At 38.0% G+C, this 13,621-nt stretch overlaps 2 protein-coding genes across 2 annotated transcripts; both read left to right on the top strand.

The window, feature by feature from the left end:
• The first annotated feature begins 4,330 nt into the window (after nucleotides 1-4,330).
• LOC137727701 (late embryogenesis abundant protein-like) lies at nucleotides 4,331-5,125 on the top strand. The gene is made up of 2 exons (XM_068466521.1): nucleotides 4,331-4,705; nucleotides 4,898-5,125. Exons 1-2 carry the CDS (start codon nucleotides 4,331-4,333, stop codon nucleotides 5,123-5,125), a joined length of 603 nt encoding a protein of 200 aa, XP_068322622.1.
• A 4,259-nt stretch (nucleotides 5,126-9,384) lies between these two features.
• LOC137729962 (bifunctional phosphatase IMPL2, chloroplastic-like) lies at nucleotides 9,385-13,604 on the top strand. The gene is made up of 9 exons (XM_068469014.1): nucleotides 9,385-9,842; nucleotides 10,337-10,415; nucleotides 11,000-11,094; nucleotides 11,181-11,230; nucleotides 11,675-11,799; nucleotides 11,995-12,061; nucleotides 12,524-12,613; nucleotides 12,996-13,107; nucleotides 13,247-13,604. Exons 1-9 carry the CDS (start codon nucleotides 9,524-9,526, stop codon nucleotides 13,315-13,317), a joined length of 1,008 nt encoding a protein of 335 aa, XP_068325115.1. The 5' UTR covers nucleotides 9,385-9,523; the 3' UTR covers nucleotides 13,318-13,604.
• Nucleotides 13,605-13,621: the final 17 nt, after the last annotated feature.

Here is a 13,621-nt window from a genome sequence, read left to right as displayed (position 1 = left end):
GGTCAGTACAAGATCAGCAGAGTAGGCGATAAGGATAGCTACACCTTCGCCACAACAGGCACCATCTCGCAAGTCGAGGACTATCGAGTTGTTATGCAGTTCTTACCTTACAGCTAAGTTTTCGTTCATCTCGCTCGTTTTTCAATGAGGAATTCAGAACTAATTTACAACTTGGCTCTGCTGCATGCTTACAACAATTGATCACTCTTGCACTTCAAAACCCAAAAATCTTTATCATAACCCAAAAATCTTTAGTAAGTTGTGATGCGGGCCACACAGTTTAAAGGATTGAAGAAAGCCAAGGTTAACGGCCAAATGGTCACGCGGACTCGTCTGCTTCTGTAAATAAGGCGTTTGGTTACCGACCCTATGGCTAACAACTTGCAAAAATTCTGCACAAAACACCTATGGATGCATATGCTACGTGGGCTTGTCTGCTTATAGAACAGCAGCACGCCTGCCACTAGTCTAAAGGTCACAGGTTGGGCATAAACAAAAGAAGCGAATATCAATAAAAGCGAATGAAGCAAGTTTATTAAATTTTCTAGCAAAATTCATAAACAAATAGCAAAGGCCGAATGACTTCAAGCAAAGCAAAAAGCAACAAGGAAAATAAAGAAAATCCTAAAGGCTACCTAAAAGACTATTCTTCAATAGCTTAGACATCCCGTTAAGTTATGTTTTTCATTTAGTATTATGTTTTACATTTTTTTGGGTCAAATTATGTTTTTCATTTTCATTTTTATTGATTTAAAATATATTTTTCTTAACTGGTCGGGTCATATTACCCGTTTACTTTAATGGGTATTACACAACACGACCCATTAGGCTATCGAGTATGACATGAAAATAACACGAACATAAGAAACACGACACGAATATTAGGTCTAATCTCAAGGGCATCCGACATTTCTCCTGGAAAAAATGACTAAGCAGCCAACGCTATACTCAGCGGGGATACCTAAAGCAACATGCACTTTCTTCATATTTGGAGAAGTCTTGGGAGTTAAGCTGAATTTCGAATCTACATAAGCAGAGAAGGACAATCAGCAAATTAGAGAGTAGCTCAACAAAAGCACAAAACAGCCTAATGACTAAGCAGTCTACTTACCAGTGATGAAAATCGTCGGAACACGCAGCTCAGGGGAAGAATCAGACTCCCTCTCTCCACTTATCTTCAAAGTCTCATTGGCCCAATCATGATCTCCCTTGCTCGAATGATCAAAGAGCCTATGGCGGGATCACAGCTACCCAACTCCCTCAATATGGCCTATGTCTAAGAAATGCCAGAATTCGTTGACAGTTAGATCCAAGTCAAATAATTGGCTAAGATTGAGGAATCTCACCATCACACGGACCGCATTTGGAGAACATTGAGCGGGGGTACACTTCATGGAGCAAAGCAATTCTTAGAAAAAAAAATGTTGCATGGGAAAAGTAAATCCCAACACGAAGTCGTAGGGGTGAAACTTGATGGTTCTCAGAGCCCTATTACATGGCTCACAACTGTTACCCTCCTTAACACGCTCTATACGTACCCCAGACGGAATGACATGCCTATATGCTTCAAGAAAATCTCTAAACAAGTCATCGGAGCTAATTTTGGAGTGAGTGGCCTTGAAGTAGCCCATTTTACTCAAAACCCGCCTTGACGATACAACGACAGCACACCATCATCACCATTGTGGCTTGAAGAAGACATGCTCGAAGAAATTCTACAAAGACACAAGGAAGAATCGTTAGACCGAAGAAGGCATCAGGCCTCACGGCCCAAAGACAATAGCGAAGAGAGCCTAGCCTGTGTTGGCTCCCATCTATCCTTCTTGGCCGAGCACACCAAGCGCCCCAGCTTGTCATGCACTTTCTCGACCCAATCCAAAAGGAAGAGGGCTCGTGCCCTTGCACCTCTCTCTCTCACCTTTCTCTGCACACGGGCCCAAGCCCAACAAGGAAGGAGGCACACACCTCATTGGACTGGTTTAGCACCCCAGCGCCCCATCAGCTCGGCCTAAGCCGAGCCGTACCTGGCCTAGCCAACCGTCGCTGTACCTAGTCACCCACGGCAGCAGCCAGGCCATGGTTCCCCAACCATTTTTGACATATCTTAGAGCCTTGTCAAGCCAAATTTCAAGCCCCAAGGCTCCCAAAAAATTAAAAAGACAAGGAAAATTAATTTTTTTTCTTACCTTGGTGCGGTGATAAGATGAAGAAAACAACGAAAGACAGTCTTTTGCAATGGCAAGTGTGGAAGATTGCTAGAGGAGGGGGAACATATATCCTCTAGCTTTCTCTCTCTTGTATGGTAGAATAAATTGCTCTCTGAAGTTAATTTAATCATCTACTTAAGGTACACTTAAATAGACTTTGGAAGTAATTTATTTCCCTTTCCTATAAGGATCTAATTTCCAATTAATGTGGGAATCTACATCAAAATAGGAAACAATCCTATGGTTCTTAAAGCAAGGGTAGATCTCTACACTTGCTACCCTTTCCTGCGAGCAGCCCAACATGTGTGCGGGCATTTGTGGAGCCAAAAATAATCAAGAAAATTATGGAGGTGACACGTGGACTTTTGGGTTAAAATGACAAAATTACCCTTAGAACACACTGAGATTCCCACATGTATGCAACGGATAATAACGGCTCAATCAATGAAGAGTCAAAGGTGATCAAAATGGTATTTATTCAAAACCCTCTCATCACTCATCATCAAGTCCTCACTCAAAAGGTAACGCCCAATTTTCCTATTCAATTTGGGATTAATTGCCAAGTTAATTGCAAGATATTATTCCACATAATAACTTGCAATTACACTCACAATTTGACCATATATGGCCGGCCCCCTATTGTCCAAATAGGGTTGGTCACTCCCCAGTACATAGCTATGTTTACCAACTAAAATGCTAAGTCATTCTCTCCCCCACAAATTCCTAAACACTTTCTCTCTCAAACTCTAACTTTGGCATTGGAGATTCATCAGCCAAAGCATTCAATGTTGGCGCGTGAGTCTTTTGGCCTTAATCTTAGGTGTTAATATTTTGCAGGTGCATTTTCATCAAAGGAGAAGATGACAGAAATTTGCATCCACAACACTAATTTTGACTTCGATTTAGGATCAAAAGATTGCTTTTAAGATGTAATTGAAAAATACAACAATAGCAAACTAAACCCTAAGAGTGATTTCGTCTTTGAAGACATTAGTAATACCTGATGGGCTGTTTAGGATTGATTTTGATAGAATAACTCATATGAATATTGAATAAACAAGACTTAAATCATGAATACAAACTATAATTATGTTGAAATATCCCATGTCGGTTGTATCTCTAAGAAAATAAGAGTTTAAATATCCTTAAGCCCACTCTAACTAATATTGTGGCCTTTTGTGATAAAACCTCACACCTGACGAACTGTACACTTGGTAATTACCAAGTTGGCGACAATATCGATATTGTTGGAAGTGGGTCTTTGCTCCGTCTATCTGATAATTCAATTTGGTATCAGAGCCATAGAACAAGGCCGTACTGCCACGTGATGGGTGGGTCCCCTTCGCCCTACGCAATGATGGTAGGCTCCATGGCCCCGCATGTAAGGTGAGTCCCACTAGCTCCATGTGGTTGCTAATGTGAGAATCTTCACGTGTGACCCAATTGTTTGCCAATGTATGGATCTCCCACGTATGACTCACTAATTGGGTCTTACGTGAGAGGACGTGTTGAAATATCACACATTGGCTCTATCTAAAAAGAAGAGTTTAAATATCTTAACTCACTTCGACTAATACCGAAGCTTTTTGTTTTGTGATAAAATCTCACACCCGACGGTCTTTTGTTTTGTGATAAAACCTCACACCTAATAGACTGTACAAGTGGTAATTATTAAGTTGGAAAAAATACTGATGTGGTTAGAAGTGGACCTTTGCCCATCTATCTGATAATTCGACTACACTTTGTTAACAAGACTTGAATCGTGGTTACACACTAAACACTAGCGGCCAAGGAAGAAAACATCATGGCGATCATATTTTGTTCTCTATAAGAGATTGATTCATATCCCATCCCAATCCAAAACGCAGAGCCATCGTAAGCATGTGCCACCCCCACAAGTTAACACGTGGAAGCTTCATCAAACGTGGCCGTGCTGCTAGTGACATTATCTGCATATTGTCATAACACGTGTCAACATGCAGTGACATGGAAACCAACATACACTTTATCCACCGTCATTCATATTCCCTTAAAAAAAAAAAAAAAAAAAGACCAACCCTCCTCGAACCTGTTCATGTTTGAACATCAATAGATTGAAAGGATCATTTTTGGAGATTACCCAAATGGCTCAAATTAGAGACGAGTACGGAAACCCGGTGCAGCTCATAGACGAGCATGGAAACCCTGTCAAACTGACAGAGGAGCTTGGAAACCCTATTCACCTCACAAGCGTGGCCACCACAGGCGGAACTGGGACTAAAGCACACACTGGTGCAGGTCCGCATGTTCCCGGCTCTAGAACCACCGGAGAGTATGGAGAGCATAGTGGCGCTGCTAGAGTTACGGGAGAGCATGACATGTTTGGTGGCAAACAAACAAGTGATCAATCACCTGGGTACGGTGTTGGTGTTGGTGTCGGTGAGCATCAACAACAGCAGCCCCATGGCAATCTTGGTAGTGAACTCCGCCGTTCCGGCAGCTCTAGCTTAAGCTCTAGTGTAAGACACGTTTCTTCTATATACAAGTATTAAAAATTGTCTTAATTTCTGTTATGCTAGTTCTATACGCTTTCAGTGTGTCGTTTTGCACACCCTTGTTTCTTTCGAGTGTAACTGAAAGAAAAATTGAATGGTAGAGTTAAGGGTTTTTGTTGACTTTTTGGTTGATGTCTTATAATTTGTTGGTTGTAGTCTGAGGATGATGGGAAAGGTGGGAGAAGGAAGAAGGAACTGAAGGAGAATATAAAGGATAAACTCGGTGGAGGGAAGCATAAGGATGATCAGCAGCAAGCAAAGACACAGGGCCATGGACATGAAAACAAAGTTGTTCGAACCACCAGAGTCACAATCGAGCCTGAGAAGAAAAGCATGATGGAGAAGATCAAGGACAAGTTGCCTGGTCATCATAGCCACCAGTGAATTAATTAAGCTTTAATCAGTGTATTCTGGAATTGATGTGTTGTGTGAGGGTTGCTAGTTACGTTTGAATTAATTGTGTGCAGTTTGTGACTTGTGAGCTTGATTAGTGTAATAATAAAGAACTTCTTCTTGTAACTGTTCTAGCTGTTGATGTGCTTATTTTCATTAGTTTATCAGAAAATAATAATTTATCTGATAAAATGTGGTTCAGAACAATGATTTATTATTTTGTTTTGCATGCGACGTGATACCCTAACAAAAGGTTGACGAGAGAAAAATTGATTTTCTTGTCTAATTATTTTTAGGGGTTCTTAATTTAAAATAATTAATGTGTATTTTATTTAGTCTCTCATGTTAAATATTTAAATTTATTAATATAAAAATTTTAATTTTTTTTTTATAAAAAAAATGTTTTTATTTATTTAACAATATTTATGTCACATCCTAGACCGGCTCCGTCGTAGCACGATATTGTCCGCTTTGGGCTTACCATTCCTTCACAGTTTTGTTTCTGGGAACTCAGAGAAGAACTTGTGGGCCACCCATCCTAGGATTGCTCTCGCCCGAACTCGCTTAGCTTCAAAGTTCCAATGGAATCTGAAGCCAGTGAGTTCCCAAAATGTCTCGTGCTATAAGGAGGGGAGCATATACATAAAAGGCACATCACCCCCTCGCCGTTGGTTGATGTGGGATCTTACAATCCACCCCCCTTAGGGCCCGACGTCCTCGTCGGCACACTTGCACCACACGGTAGAGTAGCTCTAATACCATTCCATCACATCCCAGATCGGATCCGCTTTAGCACGATATTGTCCGTTTTAGGCTATCATTCTGTCACATCCTAGTCCCGACTCCGCCGTAGCACGATATTGTCCGCTTTGGGCCCCGGCTACGCCCTCATGGTTTTGTTTCTGTGAACTCATACGAGAACTTCCTAGTAGGTCATCCATCCTAGGACCGCTCTCGCCCGAACTTGCTTAACTTCGGAGTTCCAATGGAATCCGAAGCCAGTGAGTTCCCAAAAGGTCTTGTGCTATAAGGAGGGGAACATGTACATATAAGGCACATCACCCCCTCTCCATTGGTCGACGTGGGATCTTACAATTTAAACTTGAAAGACTCAATTAATGTACTTAAATGTATAATATATTATATTGAACTAATGTATTTAAATGTTAATATCATATATACTGAAATATTTTTTTAAATTAATATACCTAAATGTTTGTATCGACAAAATGTATGCATCGAAATGTTAGTATCGAAATGTATGTACCGAAATATATTATATTGAATTAATGTACCTAAATGTTTGTATAAAAGTGTATGCATCGAAATGTTTTATAATGAATTTAATGTATTTAAATGAAGAAGACAGAGTACATCGAAAGATATTGTATAACAAAAATTAGTTTATCTAAATGTTTACAACAAAATATATTACGATAAATGAAATGAAAATTATAATTTATAATGAAATAAAATTAATACATTAAAATTAGGAAGAAAAAGAGAAATAATTTAAAAAAATTCAAATGTAATTAATAAATGAGGTTATTAATGTGTCAAGGCACTAAAATTATATTTTGATTTTACTCATGGTTTTAGTCTAAAAGTCATATTTGTCAAGGATTAGAATGAAGTTTTTTATTATTTCTATACAAATGATAGGATAATTTACATTCAATTTAGATACAGGAGAGGATTCAAACATTAAATCGATGTTTCTTTTATTTTCCAAAATGATTTCTTAAAATAATAAGAAATAGAAATGACACTATAAAACAAGAGTTCTAAGAAAAAATTAAAATTATCACAACATTCTCCACTTACGCCACCATGGCCAACACCACTTCCATCATCTCACTATCATCACCATCTTTTGACACACTACATTGTCACCACATCTTTCATCAACATGGACTACCATCACTTTCACCGTCTCACCATCGCTACCATTGTCACCACCGCTACCTTTTGCACTTTACCATGTGATAAATCCCTGATCCCTCTCCCACCTGCCTCTAACCATGGGCACCACTGTTACCACCATTTTGACTAGCACCACTCTCATTGCCATTAACACTTTTACCACACCACTACCATAATCATCACCCCTCCCCCTCCACCATGGCCACCAGTGCACCACTATTACCACCACTCTCATTACAACCAACATTTTTACCACCATGACCATCATCTTAAGTATACACTACAAAACTTAGAACAAGTAGAGGCTAAAACATTTGCATCTATTACTTAAAAATAGGGGCAAAAAGTAAAGATTTCCACACCTAATAGTAAGGAATGGCGGATATTAAATTTGCACCTAAAAAGGTGTTACTATTGATAAATAGAGACAAAAGGGTACATATTTCTGCCCCCTAATAGTTATTATTTTATGTAGGCAAGCATGATGTGGAAAAAACATTAGGTGCGGATGTTGAAAGCTTTAGGGGCGATTATTAAGGCCCCTACTTTAATATTTGTATTTAATTGAGTTTTTATTTGTCGTATTGCATTTTGGAAATTGCTTTAATTGAGAAAAAATTTCCATTTCACCATTAATTATTTGATACGTATTCTTACATTTTCAAAATCAAGTATATTTATAATTCTTTTCAGTTTTTTGAAAATTATTATTCAAAACTACTATCATCACCAACCCAACTATTGCCAACAAATTAATATTAAAGTTTACATTCTTCAATTGATTAGGTACAAATGTTACATGATAGGAGTACGATGAATACATACATATCCACCCCAGTACATAAGGTTCTAGAAGTTCTCTCCAAATCTAAATCTAATCAAAGACTTAATCCCTTGATTCAAACACATAAAACGATTAAAAGTCTGTCTTCAATCTCCCCTTGATGCATATGAAAAGTATGTGTTCCATCTTCCCTGTAAACACAAAACACAAGATCATAATAATTGTTACAAATTTTTCCAAAAATAAAAAATACGCACTCGAATACTGCCTCCCATTCCAAATCGAAAACCAAACAAAACCTACAAAACATATAAAAACGAAAGAGAAAGCTTAAATTCGAATAGGGACAAGTTGGGCTCATAACGTAATCGCACAAAATATATACAAAACTCAAAATCAAAATAACTGGGTAAAGAAAAACAATGAAAATTATTACCTGTATGAACGTTGCAGAACAAGAGAAAAGAAAGAATAATAAACTTCAGAAATCAATCAAAGTTTTAAACTTTCTCAACCCCTAATGATCTCTTTATCTTGATTTCAATCCACCAATGACGAGCACTAAGAAATAAAAAAAAAGGGAGAACAAAAAATGAAGGGCAATAATGGGCAATAATGTAAAACAACAAATTAGTCTTCTATCACAAAAAAAAAAAAATGATGGGCAATAATGTAATTTTACATGTTCAAATTTTACTGTTTTTTATTAAAGCATCACCTAGTTAAAATACATCTAATATTAAAAAAATAAAAAATAAAAAAACCAAAAAAAAAACCTCCCACTTCCCCACGTTCTCTCTCTCTCTCCCCCCCCCCCCTCTCTCCTTCTCACCTTCTCATTTTCTATAAAAAATGTATTCATACACACAAGGTGTGTAGGCAAGTACTAGTATATTATTAATAGAGGCTAATTCTTCCATTTGCCCCTAGTTGACCGCAACGAATAATCACTTTTCTTGTAGTGATAGTACAAAATATTACTACCAAACTCGACTTTATTAATTTTTAATGACATTTCAGATATTAGTATTAGAGACGTTTTCATTCTCAAAAAAAATTCTGGTTTAAACTACTAGACACATTCACAAATCATAAAAATACAAAATTCTATTTGTTATCGATTTACAATAATCGTTTTGTAAAGCATTACTCAACGGACCCTAAAACGTTCCTTACTCAATTATAATTTTTCTTTCATACAACATACCAATAAGTGGTTAATAACATCAACGACAAACCGAATCGAGAAGAAAAAATTTAGATATAGTCCCAAGCTCCTTCTGGAAAGGGTAATGCTAAGCATACTAAATTTGTAAACTAATAAACAGACTAAACAATGTATCATCAATAAGGATGAGCACGTTTATAAACGCTTAAATAATAAATCAATCAATTATTCAACTTTCGTGTCTTTTAGTTTTGCAAATTTTTTCTACAAATTAGTTTCCCTAGTATTATTATTGTGCAAATATCACATAAATTCTGTGGTGGTGGGTCCACATTTGAGACCGGTGAAATCCAGCCGCCCTTTCACAATCCAACGGTGCACAAAACACGTCAACCTCCGCTCCGTAAACCTCCAAAACCACCCCCGGGCCACCTCCCTCCTCCTCCCCAACCGAACTGGCCACCACTCCATCGGTTTCTCTTCTCTTCATTTTCTGCCTCATCTGTCTTCCCAAATGCTCTCCCAGCTTCCCAAACCCCTCTCCTTCTCCCAAACCCCTCCGATTCCCGTTCCCATCCTCAACACTCTCACCATTCGTTTCTCCACTCCCAAGTACTCGCTCTCGCTCCTCAGCCTCCCTGTCTCCCGTCATCGACTCCCACTCGCAATGGCCTCCCGCCCCGACCTCCCAGACCCCGTCGTTTCGCTCCCGCCCAACGATTTCGAGCTCGACCTCTTCGCTGAGGTCGCCAGCAAGGTTGCCGACGCCTCCGGGGAAGTGATTCGGAAATATTTCCGGCACAAGTTTGACATTCTCGATAAAGAGGATTCCAGTAAGTTTCTATATGTGTGTATTAGTTTCTATAAGTGTGTATTGTCATACCTGCTCTGTTTGGTTTCCGGGAAAGCTAACTGTGAGACTCGGAAAATGGCACGAATCTTTTTGGTAAATATTTTTCTAGTGAAGAGAAAACATATATATTTACACTAAGGGTTCGAGCGAAAACTATAGTTCCAAGTGGCAAGACGAGTAAACTTGAGACTACGAGGATTTGTGAGGAATTTAGAGAATATTAGGAATGCTGGATTCAATTGTTGTTGTTCTGTTTGGTTGCTGAGAAAATGTAGGAAAAGAAAATTTCGATTGGAGCGCTGAGTTTCGAGCTCTGAGCTGTTTGGTTTGTAAAATAATTGGGAAAACATTGAATTGATGAAGCTGAGTGAGTTCATCCGCGAAAGTCCTTTCGAGAGTAAGTGATTGGTGTGCAGTGTGGAGTATGGGAAACTTTATTAGTCATTGATGTCCGGCTTGATTGTTTTGCTGCAGGCCCTGTGACAATTGCAGATCAAACAGCAGAGGGAGCAATGGTCTCAATTATATCAGAGAATCTTCCTTCTCATGCCATGTAAGCTTTCTATGTGAATTGATCATTTTCCTATAATTTCAATTGGTCACAAGGAAACTGGACTGCTTAAGTTGAACTGGACCGTAAATTCTGAGTCTTTAGCTTTACATTCTAAATGTATGTTATTTTACCTAGAAAAAGCTGAAAGGAAATATTGTTAGAGTGTTATATCTCTAACTGTTTTGGTTTCTGAATTTTTTGGCTTGGAGTTTCCATTTTTAGAATTGAACATGACAAGTTTCGCTTAAACTATGATAAGTAGTTTAATTCGGTTGACAAGTTTAGGCATCATTTAGCTTTTTTATTCTCTACCACTCTCGCATGACTCTTAGAAAAGCTATGGAGTACTTGGAGCAAAACTGACCACAGTGGCGTTCTAGGATTCATAAGGCTGACCCCACTTAGTGGGATAAGGCTTGGTGGTTGTTGTTGTTGTTTGTTTTGTATGACTCTTGACTATTTTCTTCAAACCCAATGGAACATAAAAGAAGATTTGGTTTATCTCAATTTTAAATTTGTATGTACAACCATGAATATTTATATTTTATGCTGTCGGTGAAGATATGATAGAGTTTTCATTGCAGTTATGGAGAAGAGAATGGGTGGAGATGCAATGAGAAGTTTACAGATTATGTTTGGGTTTTAGATCCAATAGACGGGACAAAGAGCTTTATCACTGGTATGTTTCTCTTGAAGGGAACATCATATTTATGAGTCTTATGACCTTAAATGTTTTCTCTAGTAAAATCTGTACTTTTTTTCCAGGAAAACCTGTGTTTGGTACTCTCATTGCTCTGCTACATCGGGGTAAACCAGTAAGAATCATCTGCTACAACGTGCATAAAATAGGAACTGGCTTCTTTGACGTTATTTTTCTTAAAAATTTAATATGTAATTGCAGGATTCCGTTTCTAGAAAGATATTTTTCTTTCCTTTGGTATTCATCTCTTGTGAATGGAAGATAGCATTTCTGAAAGAAAAGTTTGTTTAAAAAATGTGTTACAGGCAGGAAAAATCTAGGTAGTTTCATCACTTTAGCACTTGCCACTTGCCAAGTGAAAGTAATTCGTTTTATTTTCTGCATGCAATAGATGTTATCTTGGAATTAAAATATCGTGCACATCTAAAATTAGTGCTCATTCCCAGTTTCCCCGACTGAATATTTTCACACTGAGTTTGAATAATTGCACAAGAAATTATTTCAGACTTAAAGATTACATGTACGTACTCTTCTTGAACTGATACTTCTTTTCCTCCAGATTCTTGGGATAATTGATCAGCCTGTTTTAAGAGAAAGATGGGTTGGGATTAGTGGAAGGAAAACTACATTGAATGGCCAAGTAGTGTCCACACGCGCTTGTGCAAATCTGGCACAGGCTTATTTGTAGGTTCTTTTTTTTCCTTTGAGTATCTATTGTATAGCCGAAATGATTGTTGCTTAAAAAGTAACCATGTCCAAAATGTATCTAGACCTTTATTGCATCCAATTCGTGTGAGCCAGGGATTTATAATTTTCCTTTTCTCTATCATTTTTGTTTTAGGATTTCTCTTATTTAACTTTACGTGTTCCCGTGATTAGGTACACTACAAGCCCACACCTATTCAGTGCAAAGGCAGAAGAGGCATTTATTCGTGTTAGAAATAAGGTCCGTTCATAAAATATATAATTTTGAAATTAGGTGACAGAAAAGTGCTGCCATATTAGTGGATTCACTTTTAGTTATATGAGCTATATTAAAAATCAGACTCAGTTAATAAGAATTACCTCAAAGGGAAAAAAAGGGAGAGCAAATTTGGGCAGTGCTAGGCTTGCTTTGTCCTTTTACTTTTTGTGAAGTTCCTATGCGTTTGGGATAATCAGTGTGAATTTCTCATTCTCACTCGATCCTGAGCGACTTTGGGAACACATAATTATGCTGAAGTTGATATTAAGCTGAATATCCTAGTATGTAAAACATCAGGAAACCTATTGTGAAAATATAACTTCCAAGTGTCTCATACATCTTTACATTTTTGCCGGTTGACGTTTTCATCTTAAATATTCTAAATTTAAATTCTTATAAAAGCGAATAATGAAATGACTCATGTACTTCATATCTGGTCTATAGGTAAAAGTGCCATTATACGGCTGTGACTGCTATGCTTATGCTCTGCTGGCTTCTGGTTTTGTGGATCTTGTTGTTGAGTCTGGTCTCAAGGTAAGCTGAACTCTTCGTTGTTAAATTGTTTATATGACTAATCTATCAAGTGATATGCTTTTCTCTTCGGAATGTCTGGGCCGCTAAAAAGGCGATGCCTGGTGTATGATATGAGTGGTAGCTATTCTAAATCTCTGGTTGAACTAGAGAGAGAATTTAAAGCAGAAGGGAATTGGTAGTTTCTGATGATGTGTTAGATAACCTTTGTGATATCTGCGTCTATCTTTTCTGCACTTTTAGCGCCTTTTTTCTTGCATTGAGCTGTCTTAAATCCGCAACCATGCATGAATCTCGTTACATTTCTCGTCATCCATGAAAGATGTTATTGTGTTAGATAGACTTCATTGCTTTTACCTAACAAGAATCTCAACTGTTTTATCAGCCATACGATTTTCTTTCACTGATACCTGTGATAGAAGGTGCTGGCGGTGTCATAACAGATTGGAAGGGACATCGGCTTTATTGGGATGCTTCTCCAAATTCAAAGGCAACAAGTATGCTAACATCTAACAACGCTTTCGCTGACTATTTATATGTCATCGCGCCTTATTGGGGCTATTTCTGCTTCTTCGTTTTATTTTATTTGTTTATCCTTGGAGTTAACGGATAACGGTAATTTGGTACGTTCCCCAGGTTTTAATGTAGTGGCAGCTGGAGATAATCAGATTCACCAACAAGCTCTAGATTCATTACAATGGCAGTGAATATTTGCATTCTGCTGATACGACATCAAGGAGCTGGGTGGATTGATCGACGGGTGAGAAGTGAAATACAAAGCGTAATCTGGAGAAGCTGCGTTGTGCGTTTGCGCTCACCTTGCGATATAAAACATTTAGCAAGGGGCTTTTCCCCCATAGATTTAAGATTTGCTGGTATTTTGATCACAATTAAATTGTTGTCAAATAAAGGAGCGAAAGACGGACCTCATTTTTTGGATTTTTCAGTATTTGTAAGGAATTACATTTGTTAAGCCTCTTATTATTTTTGGTCACTGAATTGAATAAATCA

Source organism: Pyrus communis, chromosome 3 (genome assembly GCF_963583255.1).
Source record: "Pyrus communis chromosome 3, drPyrComm1.1, whole genome shotgun sequence".
In the NCBI taxonomy this organism is placed as follows: domain Eukaryota; kingdom Viridiplantae; phylum Streptophyta; class Magnoliopsida; order Rosales; family Rosaceae; genus Pyrus; species Pyrus communis.
Note: the sequence above shows the minus strand (reverse complement) of the source record. Positions and strands in the feature narration are given on the sequence as shown.

What these genes read in the sequence shown, in the direction of transcription:
- LOC137727701 (XM_068466521.1), top strand. Translation starts at nt 4,331, where the DNA reads ATGGCTCAAATTAGAGACGAGTACGGAAACCCGGTGCAGCTCATAGAC. An exon ending in GCTCTAGCTTAAGCTCTAGT is followed by an intron (nt 4,706 to 4,897) that starts GTAAGACACGTT and finishes TGTTGGTTGTAG; the next exon opens with TCTGAGGATGATGGGAAAGG.
- LOC137729962 (XM_068469014.1), top strand. Translation starts at nt 9,524, where the DNA reads ATGCTCTCCCAGCTTCCCAAACCCCTCTCCTTCTCCCAAACCCCTCCG. An exon ending in AATCTGGCACAGGCTTATTT is followed by an intron (nt 11,800 to 11,994) that starts GTAGGTTCTTTT and finishes TCCCGTGATTAG; the next exon opens with GTACACTACAAGCCCACACC. An exon ending in TTATTCGTGTTAGAAATAAG is followed by an intron (nt 12,062 to 12,523) that starts GTCCGTTCATAA and finishes TCTGGTCTATAG; the next exon opens with GTAAAAGTGCCATTATACGG.